Source organism: Girardinichthys multiradiatus, chromosome 10 (genome assembly GCF_021462225.1).
Source record: "Girardinichthys multiradiatus isolate DD_20200921_A chromosome 10, DD_fGirMul_XY1, whole genome shotgun sequence".
NCBI classification, from domain to species: domain Eukaryota; kingdom Metazoa; phylum Chordata; class Actinopteri; order Cyprinodontiformes; family Goodeidae; genus Girardinichthys; species Girardinichthys multiradiatus.
Window position 1 is genome coordinate 35,788,358 of NC_061803.1, and position 20,718 is coordinate 35,809,075.

General features: G+C 44.7%; 1 protein-coding gene across 4 annotated transcripts in view; it reads right to left on the minus strand.

Annotated features, from left to right (window-relative positions):
* llgl2 (LLGL scribble cell polarity complex component 2) overlaps positions 1–20,718 on the minus strand; it is a 52,698-nt gene that overhangs the window by 17,109 nt on the left and 14,871 nt on the right. For all 4 annotated transcript variants that reach the window (XM_047377842.1, XM_047377840.1, XM_047377841.1 and 1 more), the window contains exons 11-20: positions 19,877–20,088; positions 19,538–19,605; positions 19,292–19,445; positions 18,922–19,026; positions 7,690–7,785; positions 7,054–7,250; positions 5,010–5,157; positions 4,777–4,924; positions 3,008–3,124; positions 2,757–2,923 (exon numbers count right to left, since the gene is read on the minus strand). In XM_047377842.1, the coding sequence (XP_047233798.1) occupies positions 2,757–2,923; positions 3,008–3,124; positions 4,777–4,924; positions 5,010–5,157; positions 7,054–7,250; positions 7,690–7,785; positions 18,922–19,026; positions 19,292–19,445; positions 19,538–19,605; positions 19,877–20,088 (1,412 nt within the window). The remainder of the gene's footprint in view (positions 1–2,756; positions 2,924–3,007; positions 3,125–4,776; positions 4,925–5,009; positions 5,158–7,053; positions 7,251–7,689; positions 7,786–18,921; positions 19,027–19,291; positions 19,446–19,537; positions 19,606–19,876; positions 20,089–20,718) is intronic.

A 20,718-nucleotide genomic window follows, 5' to 3' on the forward strand; every position in this document is an offset into this window, starting at 1 on the left:
TTCAGTTGGGACACAAACTGCGTTTCCAGACCATCTTACAACTGATGGGTATGATGGCATCTATGATTGCAGTAGTACCACTCGGTCTACTGAAGATGCGCCCGTTCCAGTGGTGGACCCACTCTCACCGGTTGTGTGCATGGCGTCACCGCAGCAGAAAGCTAACGATAACCACTGCCTGTACGTCGGCTCTCAGCCCTTGGCGGGAACCAGGACTGTTGTGCCGAGGTTCGCCAATAGGGAGAGTAACCTTTCGCAAGGTGGTATCCACGGATGCCTCCCTGAGGGGGTGGGGCGCATTGTGCGATGGCATGGCCGTGAAGGGGGTTTGGACACCAGTACAATCCAAACTCCACATAAACTACCTGGAGCTCTTAGCAGTTCTGCTGGCTCTGCAACATTTCTGCCAGGTTCTGTTAAACCAACATGTTCTGGTCAGGACAGACAACACCACTGTGATTTCATAAATAAAACAGACAGGGAGGGACTCGTTCACTTCCTCTCCTGAAATTATCTCACACCCTCTTACAGTGGTGCAGCATACATTTTCTGTCTATCAGAGCTACTCACGTCCCGGGACGTCTGAATCTGGGTGCAGATTTGCTCTCCAGAGGCGGACCTGGGTGAGAGAGTGGAGGCTTCACCCTTCCGTGGTGGCACAAATATGGTGTCTGTTTGGGACAGCAGCAGTAGATCTTTTTGCCACCAGAGCCAACACCCACTGTCCTCTGTTCTTTTCCATAACAGATCAGGATGCTCCGCTGGGAGTGAATGCCCTGGCCCATCCATGGCCCAATGTACTCCTGTATGCATTCCCCCCAGTGGAAATGATACTACCTGTACTAGAGAGGGTGCGCAAACAGGGTCTGTCCCTAATTTTGGTAGCACCCCGTTGGCCTGCAAAGTCATGGTATTCCGAGATAATCAGCCTGCTGGCAGCAGAGCCGTGGCAACTCCCCGTTTGCCGGGATCTCCTCACTCAGGCAGGGGGGGGAGATATTTCATCCACAACCAGAGATGTGGAAGCTGCATGCTTACCTGCTGAGAAGTCCAGCTTGTTAGCCAAAGGCCTCCCCCCTGATGTGGTGGCAACAATCCAGAATGCAAGAGCATCCTTCACTAGAGGCTTATACGCTTATAAATGGAGAGCTTTTGAGCAGTGGTGTGAGGACAAGCACATTGTTCCATTTCAGTGCTCTATGGTGGAAGTTTTAACGTTTTTACAGGATCTGCTGGATAAAGGTCTTTCCTTTTCCACAATTAAGGTCTACTTGGCTGCCATTTCTGCCTGCCATATTGGTTTTAATGGAGTCACACCAGGTGCTCATCCTCTGGCTGTACGCTTCTTAAAGGGGGTTCGTAGACTCAGACCTGTGATTAAACCCAGTTTTCCTTCCTGGGATCTCACATTGGTACTAGAAGCTCTTTGTGACCCTCCATTTGAACCTTTGGAGTCAGTAGATGTGAAGTTCCTTTCATATAAGCTTGCTCTGCTTCTTGCTCTGACAACTGCAAAGCGAGTTGGAGACCTCCATGCTTTGTCTGTAAATCCTACCTGCATACACTTTTCACCTGATGGTTCCAAGGTCACCTTGCGACCCAATGCAGCTTATCTTCCTAAGGTTATACCTTCGGACTACAGCTCCATGACTATGGAGCTTTCGAGTTTTTGTCCACCTCCTTTTGCATCTGAGGAACAAAGGAGGTTACACTTCCTGTGCCCTTTACGTGCACTGCGTAGTTACATTGACCGTACTCAGTCTGTGAGGTTATGTGATCAACTGTTTGTGTGTATTGCTAACCCAGCAAGGGGGAAAGCTCTGTCCAGACAAAGACTCTCCCACTGGATTGTGGAGGCTATTTCTCTGGCTTACAGCAACAGGGGTCTCCCAATGCCACGTGGTGTGAGGGCTCACTCCACTAGGGGCATAGCGACCTCCTGGGCCCTATTTAGAGGGGTGCCCATGAGTGACATTTGTGCTGCAGCCAGCTGGTCTTTGCCGCACACATTTGTAAAGTTTTATCGTTTGGATGTGACAACCCCTTCTGTGGCTCACTCTGTTCTTTCTGCTGGGTCTGAAGTGCTGCACTAGTATGCAGTGTATGAACCAGGTTTGATGGCTGCTCTGCGGGGCGTTTATATATGTCCCATACTCATGTGTTGTACTGAGTGAATCGACTGAAAGGGAACGTAAAGTTATGCATATAACTACTGTTCCCTGAAGGAGAGTAACGAAGTACAACACATTGCTGCCCCGCTGGGCTCGGTGAATAGCGGCTATCGAACTGACGATGTGGACGGACAGGTATATAGTGCAGGCGGGGCCTGTCACCTGTCGTCATCACATCATTTGCCTAGGAGGCGTGATTAGAGGTGGCTTCAGCCAGGACACCCAGGGCGTGATATCCCATACTCATGTGTTGTACTTCGTTACTCTCCTTCAGGGAACAGTAGTTATATGCATAACTTTAAGTTTTTAAGCTAGTAATATTAGGACACATTCAAGATGTTGTTTTGGCAAAAGGTTGGAGAAAAGCACTCTGTGGAGAAACCTGCCCGTGGCTTATCTCAAGGTTTCTGGCTCTGCACACACTGAATGATAATGTTCTCCTTCACTCTAAAATCAGACATGATTTTACTGTGTCACATCTTAAAGGTAGCATAGTTACACAGCTTTCCATTTCCCTTCTCTTCACATGGTCTAATTAAAAAACACTGCACAGTTTTAAGTGTGTGCGCTGTGCTCGCCTCTGACCTTAAACTGCTCCTCAGAGATGACCAACACATGGTGTGAGCCATGCATGTCAGGTGAGCGAGCCAGGTCATGAGCCATCTCTAGCGGCTCAGGGAGAGGAGCCCCATGACCATCCAGAACCACGATCCCAACCACAGGGGCACGGTGCATCAGCTGGATTTCCTTGGCTGAAATTAACCAGATAATGATTACACAGACAGAGGAAAGAGAACAGAGTTCTCATGGTTCTGTAAAAACACTCTCGGACTCACCGGGCTGTGCAGTGACTGGTTCATCTGCTCTGCGTTCTACAGGAGGGAGGTAGAGAATGTATGCAAACACACATCCACCGTTAGTCCCCGCCCACAGGGAGGGGGTATTGTGTGAACCTACAAGAAAATAAACACATCTTAAAACATACTTAAAAAAACCCTACTGCATCTAATTCCTGCCAATCCATTCTCCTCAATCATTCAATTCAATTCAATTCAAATTCAAAGATACTTTATTGATCCCCGAGGGGAAACTAGAAATTCTCCTCCCCAGGACTTCTCTTCAGTAGCAAGACAGATGCAGCCTGCATTCAAATATCAGACTAAAAAAAATGTACTTCCTACAGTCTCCCTCCTTGAACCGCCACCTTAACATGATGGAGGGGTGTGAGTGCTCGAATGATCCTAAAGGCTATGTTGTCTGGTCTGGGATCGGGACTCGTCAGAGAGCAGCTGGTGGCCGGGTTGCTCCTTGTGAGACCCGGCCGGGCCAAGGAGGTCGTTTCTGGGAAGAAACGACGTCATTCCCCAGTGGGCCCACCACTTGCAGGGGGAACCATGAGGGACCGGTGCATAGAGGATTGGGCAGCAGACAAAGGGGGAGTCCTCGACTGCCCGTTCTCTGGATGCTTAAGCTGGATCTAGGGACGTGGAATGTCACCTCACTAGGGGGAAGGAGCCTGAGCTTGTGCAGGAGGTTGAGAGATATCGACTACAAATAGTCGGGCTCGCCTCCACGCACACTGTGGGCCTTGGAACCCGAGAGAGGCTGGACTATCTACTACTTTGGAGTGGCCCGTGGGGAGAGAGGGGAGAGCTGGGAGTGGGTTTGCTAGTTCCCCTCCAGCTCAGCTGTCTCGTGTTGGGGTTTACCCCAGTGGATGAGAGGGTTGCATCCCTGCGCCTTCGGGTCTGGGACAAGTCTCTGTCTACGGGGCAAGCGGAGCTGCAGAGTACCCAGCCTCCTTGGCACCCTCTGTTATTCTGGTGGGGGACTTCAATGCCCATGTGGGAAATGACTGACATTTGGAGAGGCGTGATCGGGAGGAATGGCCTCCCCAATCTGAATCCGAGTGGTGTTTCGTTATTGGACTTCTGTGCTAGTCACGGATTGTCCATAATGAACACCATGTTCAAGCATAAGGGTGTTCCTCAGTGCACTTGACACCCCAGGCAGGAAGTCAATGATCAACTTTGTTGTTGTGTCTTCAGACCTTCGGCCGCATGTTTTGGACACTCGGGTGAAGAGAGCGGCTGTGCTCTCCACTGATCACCACCTGGTGGTGAGTTGGATCCGCTGGAAGAGGAGAAAGCCTTCACATCGAGAGGAGCCAGTTGAGGTGGCTCGGGCATCTATAGCGGATCCCTCCTGGAGATGTTCCAGGCACATCCCACCGGGAGGAGGTCCAGGGGACCGCCCAGGACATGCTGGAGGGACTATGACTCTTGGCTGGCCTGGGAATGCCTTGGGCTCCCCCCCAGACAAGCTGGAGCAGGTATTTGGGGAGAGGGAAGTCTAAATGTCTCTACTGAGTCTGCTGCCCCCGGGACCCGGATGCAGTGGAAGACGACGAGTACGAGTCTCCCGATGCTAGACTAGTGACTTTCTGACCAATCACATGTGTTGTCACAGAGTTTTGTTTAGCGCACTAACCTCTCCATCCCATCTTCTCTGAACAGGATTACAGAGAAACAGATGCAGAAGCAGCAATTTTTTAAATAAATAAATAAGTGAGTTTAATTTAAGCGTGTCTGGCCTTAAGACTTACTGTCTGAAAGGAAGGTGTCAGCAAAGTATAGAGTTCGTACAAGGCCAGTGAAGGAGTCGTCTGAGGAGCGAGCTTCGATCTTTCTCTGGACAGGAGCCAGCTCCATCTCAGCCAGTTCAGCCTCCAAACGAGCATTTGCCTCCTGAATCTGTTGAGGAACAAATCCCGGTCATGAGCAAAAAAACAAATAAACGCAGAATAAAGTAAAATAGTGTTGGCATGCATGACGCTACCTTGGCAGTACTGCTGATGTGATGTTTTCTCAGAGAAACTCTGCTGCGTCGGATTCTTCTGAAAGACTGTCGCAGGGACTTCTTTATGCTCTTCACCCTTGACAGAGGACCCTCCATTGCCAGCTGGTCACTGGGGTTTAATGTGCATCTGTAATTACATTAACGAACAATAAGAGAAGCAATAACCAAAAGGAATACACTGAACATAACACTGCTAATAATATGAAAACAATTAATAAATTAATATAAAGGTCAGCAGCTACACTCTTGACTAGTGAAAAGTCCACCACAGGAAAATGGAGGAACTTAATGAACAAAGAACCACAATCACACTTGAGGGCGATATAGAGAACCCCCAGTCGGTCGTGGCAGATGGCCGCTCACACTGAGCCTGGTTCTGGTTCTGCTGGAGGTTTCGTCCTGTTAAAAGGGAGTTTTTCCTCTCCACTGTCGCTACATGCATGCTCAGTATGAGGGATTGCTGCAAAGTCAACACTAGTGACTGTCCACAGTCTCTACATGTTCATCCAGGAGGAGTGAATGCTGCAAGTCACTGACTGGATGCAATCTGCTGGGTTTCCTTAGATAGAAAAACTTTTTATCCAATTTGAATAAATAACTGAATCTGACTGCACTGTTCAATGGTTACGATTAATTGGAATGTATGAACCTGACTGTTGTGAAATGCCTTGAGACAACATGTGTTGTGAATTGGCGCTATATAAATAAAACTGAATTGAATTAGAGAGACGGATAAATCTAACCCGTATGTTTTCCAACTATTTGACGGGGTTCCTGCACATTCTTTATTTCATAACTACATACTGGGTACAAAGCAAAAGACTCCCCTTGAACCAAATTATTGGTAGTATAATTTATAGGTTATTTGCACTAACAGCAGAGCACCATTCCACTCCTTTTTGAGCTTCCGGGTCAACTTAGGCCAGGTCTATTTGACCTAAGTTTTCTTTAATAAGTGCAAATGATTTATAACAACTACATCTGCTTTAAGAACATTGGTATCTTCATTTGATTTGTAAAACTGGCAAAAAAGATGGGAAAAAAGCAAATACAAAATGTAAAATTCAAATAAGAGCAAATATGAGAAAGAGAAAAAAATCATTTGGTTTCATTTTTTTTTATTTAGAATATTAAAAAAAGCAATATCCAGCTTAAAGAAACAAAAGACATTTTACAATTAAAGCAACCACCCTATTCTGTGCACATCATAATTGACTGTAGGGGGCGCCGTTCATCTACACCTCGACTTTCCTGCTTAGAGGTTCTTGAATGAGGTAAATGAAGGATAGATGGAGAGGGTCAATGAAGTGTGCCCAGAAAAACAAACAGAACCATTCTGAGCACATAAACTGTAGCTGAAGTGTTCCTACAATGAAAATGACAAACCTCTTCATTCTTTATCAACCTGCTAAATTCGGTTGTGTGTCTAACACGCATTTCCCCCTCTAATCCTTTTAAACAAACCAGCCCTTTACATACTAGATGCTTTCCAAAAAGATCTGACATGGGCTCATTGTCCCATTAAAAGACCCAAGTTCACATTTCAACCATCTGACTCAAATTGTCACCCTTAGAAGGAATCAAATTAAGCGGCCACAGCCCCGTAAGGATAATCTTGTCCAAAGCTCAACTGGCCTATGCGACCAGCTGGCAGATACATTTGAGGCAAAAATAAATAAATAAATAATAAATAAATAAAAACTGCTGTTTTGGCAGCTTGTAGCTTCACTGAGAATATCTGATATTACATTATAAAGTCCAGCAGTATCCATCTTTAACAACAATGGAAATCTGATCTCTTCAAGCCCTGAACCCTGAGGAGGGGACTTTGTGTTCTGCTTTCTGTGGGTCAGGGGGTCAGAAAGAGGGAAATCTTCCCATAACAGTCTGAGGAGGGCTAGAACCAAGTAGCGAAAAGAAGACTGGCTGCCCCCAAAAATATCCTGTCCAAGTTGATGTCTGGAAAAAAGACGCAACTAATGGAGATCCAATATCCTCCTTCACCCATCTTTCTTGAACTTACTTGACAAGAACATTGTTCTTCTGTAGGTAATCATACACGCCAAAGCCATGGCTGGTCCCAAACGCTACCAGCTTCCACTCCGAGTGCAGAGTGAGGGCGGTGACCACGGCAGGAGGATGGCACTGGACCACAGTGAAAGGCTGGAATCCTGCAGGGAAAAGCACCGACTCTACACGAACATCCAGCTGAGTGTGGCCCTGGAAGACAAGAGGCAGTAAACTGATGTAACACACCTTGGGTTTAAGAACAGTAAAGCAGCCCAGCGAAGATGGCAACTGTTCCTCAATTGATTCTATTAAAAAACATTTCTGACTCAGTTTATTACATGTTTATATTGCTCAGCAGTCATTGTTTCAGAGGGACACTTATTGCAGTTGCACAACATGCTCTTGTTTACATTAAGTTTGATGGAGAAAATGGAAGAGGAAAATCTGAGAAAAAGGCCCAGATTGTCGTACATTTGGGACTAAATTAAATAAAAAGATGTAAACTGAGTCAGCTTAGCATAACACGACCAACAGGAGGAGGCAATTTAGCAAATAGAAATACTTAACAGAGTCCTAACTGACATAAAACATCATTATCAGACGGTGAGAAATCACTTCAATGTGTAAATGGTTGGTGTGACTGTTTTACCTTCCAGCGGAATCCCTCTTGTCCCTGCAACAAATCCACAACTTTAGCCTCCACTGTCTGCTCTGCTGCCTCATCGTTCAGCTCCAGCATCAGAATCTAAAACCACAAAAGACACAGAAAATGTGTTTATTTAAATATCACTGGTGTACATGATAAGAAATAGATCCAGTCGACCCTGGTTGGGCACCCTTAGTTCCTTATGCAGGTGTTTCAAATACCTCAAACATTTTTATTAGCCTCAGATTAAATCAAGTTGACCCCACTTCCTGCAACAGGTCATCTCGAGCCACTATACAGGATAAAATATGACATATTTATACACAACTATCTACAGGATATTTTTTGTCAAAATCAGTCAAAATCATGGTGACACAACTCAACCAAACACTGGAAGATTCAAAATCAAATTACACACAGTTCCTTTCCATTCAATTAGAGTACAGTAGAGGCAGGTGCAGCAGATCACAGAACACCAATTAGTAAAAAGGTTTCCATGGTAACCAGAAGACTGCATTTAATCTGGACTCTGATGCAATCTCCCCTGATGAACTTTAAAGACCAGAATACCGGAATAAATCAAAAAAGTAGATTTTTAAATGATGATTTCATTAAACCCCTCCTTGAACCGTCACCTTAACGTGGTGGAGGGGTTTGAGTGCTCAAATGATCCTAGAGGCTATGTTGTCTGGGGCCTAAATGCCCCTGGTAGGGTCTCCCATGGCAAACAGGTTCTAGGTGATGGGTCAGACAAAGAATGGTTCAAGAACCCCTCATAAAGAACACAATATCGAGGCACGTGATGTCGCCCGGTACGGCGGAGCCGGGGTCCCACCCTGGAGCCAGGCCTGGGGTCGGGACTCGTCGGAGAGCGCCTGGTGGCCGGGTTGCTCCTCGCGGGACCCGGCCGGGCCAAGCCCGAACGAGAGACGCGAGGCCATCCCCCAGTGGGCCCACCACTTGCAGGGGGAACCGTGAGGGACCGGTGCAAAGAGGATTGGGTGGCGGACGAAGGTGGAGACCTCAACGGCCCGATCCCCGGATTTTTAGGCTGGCTCTAGGGACATGGAATGTCACCTCGCTAGGGGGGAAGGAGCCTGAGCTTGTGCGGGAGGTCGAGAGATATCGACTAGAAATAGTCGGGCTCGCCTCCACGCACAGCGTGGGCTCTGGAACCCATCTCCTTGAGAGGGGTTGGACTCTCTTCTACTCTGGAGTGGCCCACGGGGAGAGGCGGCGGGCTGGTGTGGGTTTGCTTGTTGCCCCCAAGCTCAGCCGTCTCGTGTTGGGGTTTACCCCAGTGGATGAGAGGGTTGTATCCCTGCGCCTTCGGGTTGGGGAGAGGTCTCTGACTATCATTTCAGCCTACGGGCCGAGTGGTAGTGCAGAGTACCCTGCCTTCTTGGCGTCCCTGTCGGGGGTGCTGGATAGTGCCCCTCCCGGGGACTCCATTATTCTGCTGGGGGACTTCAACGCCCACGTGGGGAATGACAGTGACACCTGGAGAGGCGTGATCGGGAGGAATGGCCTCCCCGATCTGAATCCGAGTGGTGTTTTGTTATTGGACTTCTGTGTTAGTCACGGATTGTCCATAACGAACACCATGTTCAAACATAAGGGTGTCCATCAGTGCACTTGGCACCAGGACACCCTAGGCAGGAGGTCGATGATCGACTTTGTTGTCGTATCATCAGACCTTCGGCCGCATGTTTTGGACACTCGGGTGAAGAGAGGGGCTGAGCTGTCCACTGATCATCACCTGGTGGTGAGTTGGATCTGCTGGAGGAGGAGAAAGCCAGACAGACTTGGCAGGCCCAAGCGCATAGTGAGGGTCTGCTGGGAACGCCTGGCGGAGCCCTCGGCCAGGGATGTATTCAACTCCCACCTCCGGGAGAGCTTCGACCAGATCCCGGGGGATGTTGGAGACATAGAGTCCGAGTGGACCATGTTCTCCGCATCTATTGCCGATGCTGCTGCCCATAGCTGCGGCCGTAAGGTCTGCGGTGCCTGTCGTGGCGGCAATCCCAGAACCCGGTGGTGGACACCGGCAGTAAGGGATGCTGTTAAGCTGAAGAAGGAGTCCTATCGGCTGTGGTTGGCTTGTGGGACTCCTGAGGCGGCTGACAGGTACCGTGAGGCCAAGCGTGCTGCGGCCCGGGCTGTGGCAGAGGCACAAACGCGGGCCCGGGAAGAGTTCGGTGAGGCCATGGAGAAGGACTACCGGTTGGCCTCGAAGCGATTCTGGCAAACCGTCCGGCGCCTCAGGAGGGGGAAGCAGTGCTTTGCCAACACTGTTTATAGTGGGGGCGGGAGACTGCTGACCTCGACTGAGGACATTATCGGGCGGTGGAAGGAGTACTTCGAGGATCTCCTCAATCCTGCCATCACGCATTCCGTGGTGGAAACAGAGGCTGGGGACTCGGGGTTGGACTCTTTCATCACCTACAGCATGCGCTGTGGCGGTTCGCAGCCGAGTGTGAAGCGGCTGGGATGAGGATCAGCTCCTCCAAGTCCGAGGCCATGGTACTCGACCGGAAAAGGGTGGCTTGTCCTCTTCAGGTTGGAGGGGAGTTCCTGCCTCAAGTGGAGGAGTTTAAGTATCTCGGGGTCTTGTTCACGAGTGAGGGAAGAATGGAGCGGGATATCGACAGACGGATCGGTGCGGCTGCCACAGTAATAGGGGCGCTGTGCCGGTCCATTGTGGTGAAGAGAGAGCTGAGCCGAAAAGCAAAGCTCTCAATTTACTGGTCGGTCTACGTTCCTACCCTCACCTATGGCCATGAACTTTGGGTCATGACCAAAAGAACGAGATCACGGATACAAGCGGCTGAAATGAGCTTCCTCCGTAGGGTGGCCCACTCCCTTAGAGATAGGGTGAGGAGCTCGGCCATCCGGGAGGAGCTCGGAGTAGAGCCGCTGCTCCTCCACATTGAGAGGAGCCAGTTGAGGTGGCTCGGGCATCTATACCGGATGCCTCCTGGACGCCTTCCTCGGGAGGTGTTCCAGGCACGTCCCACCGGGAGGAGGCCCAGGACACGCTGGAGGGACTATGTCTCTCGGCTGGCCTGGGAACGCCTTGGGTTCCCCCTGGAGGAGCTGGAGGAGGTGTCTGGAGAGAGGGACGTCTGGGCGTCTCTGCTGAGTCTGCTGCCCCTGCGACCCGGTCCTGGATAAGCGGAAGACGACGAACGAACGAACGATTTCATTAAATAAAGAAAAAAACCTAACCCTACCAACCTGGTTCTATGTGAAAAAATAATAGCACCCTAAACCTGATTCATAGTTGTGCCACCCTTGGCAGCATTAACAGTAAGAGTTTGTGATACTTTTCAACGAGTCTTCAACATCACCACTGTGGAATTTCTTCCTATTCTCCTTGGTAGAAATGTTTCAACTCAGCAGACTCCTGGAGGGTTTAATACCACAGGATCTGTGTTGGATTTAAGACTAGACTTTGGCTAGGCCACTCCAAAACTTCATTTTGGTTTTTTGAGTCATTCAGAGGTGGCCTTGCTACTGTGCTTGTCCAGTGTCCTGCTTCAGAACCAAGGTCCTGAACTCAACTCGACCTTCTCCTGCAGGATTCTCTGGAAGATTTAGTAAATTATGGCAAGTCGTCCACCATGTTTGACTGTCAGAATGACATCAGATGCAACAGGACACACCTTCCAAAAGGTTCCAACATTGTCTCCTCAGTCCACTAAATATTTGCCCAAAGTCTTGGTGATCATCAAGATGTATTTTGGTTAATGTGCCCTTATGTTCTTTTTGGTTAGCAGTGTTTTGGACCTGAAACTCACAAGCAGAATCAGGTTCATTGGCCAAGTTTAAGCCCTCACTGTTCAAACTAGGGTGGTAATTAATTATTATTTTGATAACCGATTAATCTGTTGACTATTTTTTCAATTAAGCAATTAATAAATCGATAAAAAAAGTGCTTAATAGGAGATTTTTTTTTTTTTTTTACAGAATATGAACCAGGTGAATCTAAAGCTAGGCCACTTGAGGAGTTCTGGATAGAGCATATTTACAGACAAAGAAGGTTTTACATCTAAAATGCAAAATGGATATTTATTTTGGACAATTTTATTAATTACTGCTCTGAGTGAGTTGCTCTTTCAGCAAATGGCATGTTTTAGAGTCTGTATACTTCACTTAATGATTATTTGATTACTAAATTAGTTGAAGATTATTTCAATAACCGATTAATCACAAATAATCTGATTAATTGTTTCAGCTCTAGTATAGAGATTTTAAATATATTTTACAAAACATTGTTTTTCCTAGTAAATATGTATATATAGTGTTTTTCTGGGACTGTTGGGTTTTCAGAATGACAACCTGGTTGAGGAAATGGTCTCTTGCAGCTCGTTCTGCAATGGAAGCTATTTTTGTCTCTTTTATTGTTGAATCTTGAACTCTGACCTTACTGAGTGATGTGAGGACTTCAGTGCTTTAGATGCTTGTTGTTTCGTGACCTCCTGGTTGAATCGTCAATGATCTTTTAGAGTAATTTTGGTTGACCGGCCTCCCCTGGGAAGGTTCAACACTGCTGCATGTTTTCTCCAGTGGTGGATCGTGGTTCTCACTTTGATGTGATGGCCTTAGAAATGGCTTTGTAACGGTTACCAGGGTGATAAATGTAAATTCAATTTGTTTTTCTAGTCTAAGCGATCTAGTGAAATTTTTAGAGGATATGTTGCTTTTTGAGAAGTTTTAGCTTCAGAGAGTTTCTATTTAAATTATTTATTATAGGTGCAGGTCAGGTAATAATCAGGATTGGGTTCGGCTTAAGAATTTAAGCTCAGGCTTTCTAGAAAAAGTTTAATTACAGCTAACTTATGTTTTACCAAGGGGGCATGGGGCACTAGTTTTTTCCCTTAATGAACAAAATCATCATTCAAAAAATGCATTTTGTATTTGATCAGGTTATCTTTATCAAGCATTTAAATTTGTTTGATCATCTGAAATATTTAAGTCTGACAAAAAAAGCAAAAAACAGAAGCATTCTGTAAGGGAGCAAACAGTTTTTCACAGAACTGTATGATCACTTTGCTTTCCCTCAGATTTTATTGCGTCAGTTTGCAGATCAGATGAAACTGCAAAGGTAGCGAAGTTAAAAAACAATAAAACCAGTAACACAACAGAAGTTTCAGCCCTGCCAGCAACAAGGTCAGAGCAGAGCAGCTGATGTCCTTCTGATAATATCAGAGACAGAGAGGTGCCTTTAGGCAACTGCATTTATTTCTATTCTTTAGTTGACAGAGGCTACCTCCAAGGAAACATGAGATGTCATCACTTTGAATCAACACAGTTTCATAGTCAGATAAAATCAACCAGTCAGTCATTTTCTACCGCTTATTCCATAGTGGGTCGCGGGGAAGCTGGTGCCTATCTCCAGCAGTCTATGGGCGAGAGGCAGGGTACACCCTGGACAGGTCGCCAGTCCATCGCAGGGCAACAATAAAATCAACCATTTAAACAAAACCAAGAATTTTAAGAAGACTGGTTCTGTCCGAGTGGAGAAAGCTTTATGGCACCTAAGAACATCTAGCAAGTGCTAGGACCACCAGTGCAGAGTTAAGGAAAGACAGCAGGAAGGTGTTAGTGTTCTGTACATGAGGTGAGGTGTGGACCTTTCAATGACAGGGTGTCCAAAGATTACATCAAGGACAAAGGAATATCCTGCGTCAAGTATCAGGACTTGTCTGCAGAAGACTGATATATATAGCGAGGGTGGGTGGAAAAAATGAACCTGAAAAGACCTGAGAAAAGCTAGCAGGGAACAGTTACTGATGACTGGAAATGACTGGAAAAATGTAGCAAAGGTTAGGAAGTAAACTGCCAGGAACATGTTTTGTGAATCAACTTGATAGAGGAAAAAAAACAAGCACACTTGGTGATTGATGGACGGTGCAGGAGAGATGTGCAGCAGATGAGTGTTTAAGGCTAAGAAAAATGAGAAAGGAGGACAGATGGACACTGTGAATTTGTAAGAAGGAAAAGATGGAAGCTATGAAGTATAAAAAACATAGTTTGTCTAAATGGCATACCTGTGAAGGTCTGAAAAGTTTGATTAAAGTGTTTTGGTAAATCTGAAACCATTACTTTCTAAATCTATGGTTAACCCAAATACCAGTGACCTGCCCAAGCCTAGTTAAGAAGAGTTGGATCAGTGACCAGCAGTATGGTTTCCAGCTGAGAAAGATCTACAGATCAGAGTTTGGCTTTAGGAGTTGTGATGGAGAAGTAAATAGAAGGTCAGATGAGCTGCTATATATCTCTTTGTGGATCTTGTGAAAGCATGTGAAGACAATGTGTGGTACTGTGTGATAAAGTCACGAGAGGCAGGGAACAGGGTCGAGCAGGACACATACAAGGACAGTGAGACAGTGGTGAGGTGTGAAGTGACAGATTTGTTCTAGATGCTGTTGTGATGAATCCCAGGATCTGCTCCAAGACCTTTCTTCATTGTGATGGACCAAAATGGACAGAATTAGACATAATTGTATTTAAGTGGCAGGTTAGTTTGAGCAGTTTGGAGATAATGCTGGAGAGGCATGGCTGAGATGGATTAGATAGTCAGAAATGTGGCACTAGAGACACCAGTGACCATAGTCAAATGTCTGCCAGGGGCCAGAAAGGGCAACATCAAATCCTACCTGAAACTGCTGACTAAGGATCAGCGTTAATACAGTAAGATTGTTATTCACGCTGGCGGTAATGACACCCGGTTACGTCAATCGGAGGTCACAAAAGTTAGTGTTGCTTCGGTGTGTAAGTTTGCTAAAACAATGTCGGACTCCGTAATTTTCTCTGGTCCCCTCCCCAATCTGACCAGTGACGACATGTTTAGCCGCATGCTGTCATTCAACTGCTGGTTGTCTAGGTGGTGTCCAGAAAACGATGTGGGCTACATTGATAATTGGCGAACATTTTGGGGAAAACCTGGTCTGGTCCGGAGAGACGGCATCCATCCCACTTTGGATGGAGCAGCTGTTCTTTCAAGGAATTTGGCCGAATTTATTAGTTCTCCAAACTTCTGACAACCCAAGGTTCAGACCAGGAAGCAGGGTCGTAGTTTAACACTCCTCTCTGCAGCTTCTGTACTGCTACCCACCGATTACCCTATTAAGACAGTGTCTCGCCCACGGCCAAAATTGAATAGATTAAAAAATAATCTAAAGGGAGGAAATCAGGAAAATCTAATAAAAATAAACAACTCAGACCTAAAAGAAAAATAAAACAATTAAATCTGGCTTACTGAACATAAGATCTCTCTCTTTAAAGACATTGCTAGTTAGTGACCTGATTTGTGACAATCAGATTGATTTATTTTGCCTCACAGAAACCTGGCTGCAGCAAGAGGATTATGTTACTATAAATGAGTCAACTCCTACTAATTATTTAAATTTTCACATTCCTTGAAATCCTGGGCGAGGAGGAGGAATAGCAACCATCTTTCAGTCGGATTTATTGATTAGTCCCAGAACAATTAATAGCTACAACTCTTTTGAATATTTAATCCTTAGTTTTCCTCATCCAAATTGCAAAGCACTAAAACCACTTCTGTTTGTTGTTTTGTACCGTCCACCAGACCCTTATTCTCAATTTTTAGATCAGTTTTCAGACCTTTTATCTGATTTAGTGTTAAATACAGATAAATTTATTATAGTGGGGGATTTTAACATTTATGTTGACGCTGAAAGTGATAGCCTAAATATAGCGTTTAATGCTATCTTAGACTCAATTGGCTTTGCTCAAAACATTAACAAACCTACCCACCTTTGTCTTCATTCTGTGGACCTTGTGCTGACATATGGCATCGAGTGTAAAGACATAACAATATTCTCTCATAACCCTGAAAATGGCGCTCTACACACCTAGAGGATTCCTACTTAATCTGGAAAAATAGCTTACTGTTGTATAAAAAGACACTACAAGCTAGAACAGCTTATTTCTCATCATTAATAGAAGATAACAAGAATAATCCTAGGTTTCTCTTTAGTACAGTTGCTAAACTTACACAGAGTCATAGCTCTGTTGAGCCATCCATTCCCTTAGCTCTTAGCAGTCATGACTTTATGGGATTCTTCTTAAATAAAATTGATTCTATTAAAAATACAATCATTGACATACTCCCAAAGATGATTACTTCATCCTCAGCAAGTGAGACAACATTGGAAATAACTGTAGAACCTGATTTGTGTTTGGACTGTTTTGATCCTGTGGATCTTCCTGAGTTATCAGAAATATTAGCTTCATCTAAACCTTCAACTTGTATGTTAGACCCAATCCCAACCAAATTATTTAAGGAAGTGTTCCCTCTGATTACCAGCCCCATTTTAGATATGACTAATTTATCCTTAGTAAATGGATATGTACCACAAGCTTTTAAGGTAGCTGTAATTAAACCTTTACTTAAGAAACCTTCGCTTGATCAAGATGACTTAATAAATTACAGACCTATATCCAATCTTCCATTTTTATCTAAAATTCTTGAGAAAATAGTTGCTAATCAAATGTGTGAACATTTATACAGCAATGACCTGTTTGAAGAGTTTCAGTCAGGCTTCAGAGCTCATCATAGCACTGAAACAGCTCTGCTGAAAGTCACTAACGATATTCTTATGGCCTCAGATAATGGACTTGTGTCTGTACTGGTTCTGTTAGATCTCAGTGCTGCATTTGATACAGTCGACCATAATATTCTCTTAGAAAGGCTGGAATATGCTGTAGGGATCAGGGGAACAGCGCTAGGCTGGTTTAAATCTTATCTGTCTGACAGATTCCAGTTTGTTCATGTAAATGATAAATCATCTTTAAATAGACTAGATGGACTACAAGCATGTCTTGAAGATATAAAAACTTGGATGACTTTAAATTTTCTGCTTCTAAATTCAGACAAGACAGAAGTTGTTGTCTTTGGACCGGAGTCTTTAAAAAAGAAACTGCTTAGTCAATCACTTAAACTGGAGGGCATTAAATTGACCTCTGATAATAAAGTAAAAAACCTTGGTGTTATTTTTGACCAGGACATGTCATTTAAATCCTATATTAAACAGGTTTCTAGGATTTCCTTCTTTCATCTCCAGAACATTGCCAAATTTAGAAATATCCTATCCAGGAGTGACGCTGAAAAACTAGTCCATGCATTTGTTACTTCAAGGCTGGACTATTGTAATTCTTTACTATCAGGATGTCCACAAAATGCAGTTAAAAGCCTTCAGCTGATTCAAAATGCTGCAGCAAGAGTTCTGGTGAAAATTAAAAAGATAGATCATATTTCTCCTATTTTAGCTTCCCTTCATTGGCTCCCTGTTAAATTTAGAATAGAATTTCAAATTCTCCTCCTCACATATAAAGCCCTTAATGGTCTAGCTCCATCATACATCAGAGATCTGATTGGTCCATATGTTCCTAACAGAGCACTTCGTTCTCAGACTGCAGGTTTACTGGTGGTTCCTAGAGTCTCTAGAAGTAGAATGGGAGGCAGATCCTTTAGTTATCGAGCTCCTCTCCTGTGGAACCACCTCCCAGTTTTAGTCCATGAGGCAGACACCCTGTCTACTTTTAAGGCTAGGTTTAAAACTTTCCTTTTTGATAAAGCTTATAGTTAGAGTGGCTTAGTTTATCCTGAACTATCTCTGTTTACCAGGGAGCCTTCCTCCCTCCCTGTTGGGAGAGTCAGGTTTAGCCTAAACCGGCTCAGTTATGGTTGAGGTGAAAACACACCCTCCATTTCTGCTACCTGTGTGACCCCCTCTTTTCCAATGGTTATAATCAGTCTGACAGAGAGAGGTATCCCAATCCTTGTGGTTTTTAGTATAACAATGACCATCAGTGGGACCCTTTGTGGGGTTCCTTGAGACGACATTGTTGTAAATAAGCGCCGTTTAACTAAATAATCTGAACTGAAACTATCTGTGTAGTTATGCTGCTATAGGCTTAGGCTGCTGGAGGACAAAATGACCACTTTCACCCTCTTCGCTACATTCTCACACTACTTTCCAATTTTGCATTATTAGCTGTTATTTCAGCTTTTAACCTTGTTCTCTCTTTTCTCTTCCTAGAAGCTACACCTGGCCTGACTCTGTGTCTACCTGTGACACCTTTCTGGAGAGGGGCATCGTCCGAGCTTCTGCTGGCAACAACTTAATGCTCACCCTCTACCAATGATCCACATAGCCCTGTCTTTTAGTGTTTAACCCTTTCTCTCTCCTAGACATGGCGATTGACTGAGCCTTTACTGTGACTAACTCTATGTGCTCTCTTCCAGACTCTAACATTGAAAACTGGCTCAGAGTTTATCTGTTCTTTCTTTCTAGATGAAACGACTAAAGGAGCTACATCCATTAACATTTACTTTTCCTTCCCATAGAAAGTACTCCTGGATCAGTGCTTCTGTGTTCTTTTTGTGTCTCTGCTCTGTTCTCTCTAACCCCCAGTCAGTCGTGGCAGATGGCCGCTCACACTGAGCCTGGTTCTGCTGGAGGTTTCTTCCTGTTAAAAGGGAGTTTTTCCTCTCCACTGTCGCTACATGCATGCTCAGTATGAGGGATTGCTGCAAAGTCAACACCAGTGACTGTCCACTGTCTCTACATGTTCATCCGGGAGGAGTGAATGCTGCAAGTCACTGACTGGATGCAATCAGCTGGGTTTCCTTATATAGAAAAACTTTTTATCCAATTTGGATAAATAACTGAATCTGACTGAACTGTTCAATGGTTACGATTAATTGGAATGTATGAACCTGACTTTTGTGAAGTGCCTTGAGACAACATGTGTTGTGAATTGGCGCTATATAAATAAAACTGAATTGAATTGAATATAAGCATGAGAGGGATGGAAAAAAAGAATGCTGGATATGGAGGATGCTATAGAGGAAGAAAAGATGATGACTATAAAGAATGTAAATTGATGTAGTGAACAAAAATATGGGGAGGGTTCACATGGCAGAGGAGGTTGGTAGAGACTGGGTCAGAAGGATGAACAGATGTGGCGACTCCAAACGGAAGAAAAAGAAAAGAAGAGGTCCAGCGTAATCATGTACATAAACCCTGACAGATGTGTCATCCAACATAGAAGGGTAGGTGGATGTTCCTCAGCACCCTTGGCCTTTGATGAACACACTGCAGTGCCTTAAATGACTGCAGCTTTACAGCAATAATCTAAAATATGACAGGAGCATGTTACATATTTAATACATTACAACAATGTCGGGTACAAAATCACCTGTCCTGCAGTGCCAGCAACAGTAAGGTAGCCACTGTATTTGCACAGATGGATCTTCTGGATTCCAAGCCTTGGGTCATCACTGTAGGGGTCAAAGCAGCCAACCTGTAAAGAGATGACACGTCATGATGCTCTAAAAAAATTACTGCTCAAAATGCATTAAAGTATCTAAATGAACTTGATAAACTGATCCTGTAGAGCGGCTGTACAGGAGTAGAATGTAAACCAACTCTTTAAACACAACATGGAAGCCCTTTCATTGAAGGTGTCCATATAAAAACCCTGTCCAGCAGTGGAGTTGAGCCTTAGACTGGATTTAAACTCCATTATGATACCAAAGACGGAAAATGTAGATTGCAGAGCACACAACCTTTCTGAAAGGTGGCCACTCTCCTTCTGCGCTTTGGCTCATGTTGTCGTTGGGATCAGCATCTGCGTGGAAAACTGCAGCAGTGGACAGCTTGTAGAGAGGATACAGGCAAATTCCCGATGCATCCCAGAAACGTACAGTTCCATCCTCATGTCTACATGCACCAATAGAGAACATACTGTTAAAATGACGTGGAGTAGTTTAAGGTGGACTTGTGGAACAGGTGTAAGGGGTATAAATACCGACCCTGTGAGCAACAGGTCCCTTTGTGGAGGATCGGGAGCCAGGTTGTGACCTCCGGTTATTGGCCAAGGCTAACAGGAATACAAATGACCTCAATCGTGTTAAAGCAGAAATTATGTGATTACATGTAGAATACAGCATGCAAATCAAGTTTTTATCAGAAAATAGAGATCTATTGCTTAATAGGCTTTAAAAGATTACATAAAAGTCTAGGTTAGGAAAAAATTTGAAGAAATTATTGATGCGACAGGATTTTAGCACAATGCTGTATGAAATTATACATAAATAAAACACAATACGTTCAAATGCATGAAAGAATAAAAATTACTGTAGCATGAGAACCTTTTTTGAATAGTGAGTATTCTGCAGCTCTCCAGCAGCAATGATCCTTTCCCACAGTTTAAGGGGAATGGCAGACACATGGTGGGAGCAGGTGATGGCTGAACTGTGGAGCGAAACCAGGTAAGGTGTTTGAATAACTGGCCAGCCTTCTGTCTGCAGGTCAATGACAACCAGCTCCTCCTCCACCAGGACCACCAGGGCACTTGGCTCTCCTGCAGAGAGATGCGGCAGCACGGTTCAGACGGAGAACTTCTCAGAACCATGCCAGGAATCAAGCTGGGGGAACATTTGCTGCTGTGTAAATTTAGCACCATCAGGAGAAATCAGCACTTTTTAAACAAACTGAAGAGATTTGACCATATCAGTGCTACTGGTCTGTTTCACCAGATGATTCCCAAAGTTCAGAAAATAAGTGCATTCAAAAAGGTGATATATCTAACATACCATGCCTTGCAAAAGCATACAACCCTCTTGGCTTTTTACCCATTTTGTTACATTACAACCTGTAATTTAAATCTTTTAATGTCTTATTTTATGCAATTTATCTGCACAAAACAGTGAGAAAAATACATATAAAAGATGCTGAGACAGAGGTTCACCTTCCAGCAGGATAATGACCTGAAGCATACTGCTAAAGCAACAGTCCAGTTGTTTAAGGGTAAAAATTTAAATGTGTTGGAATGGCCAAGTCAAAGTCCAGACCTAATCTAATTAAGAATCTGGGGTTAGACTTAAAGATCACTGTTCACAAGTAAAAACCATCCAACATGAAGAAGCTGGAGCAGTTTAGCCTTGAGGAATGGGCAGAAATCCTAGTAGGAAGATGTGGTGAGCTCCTAGAG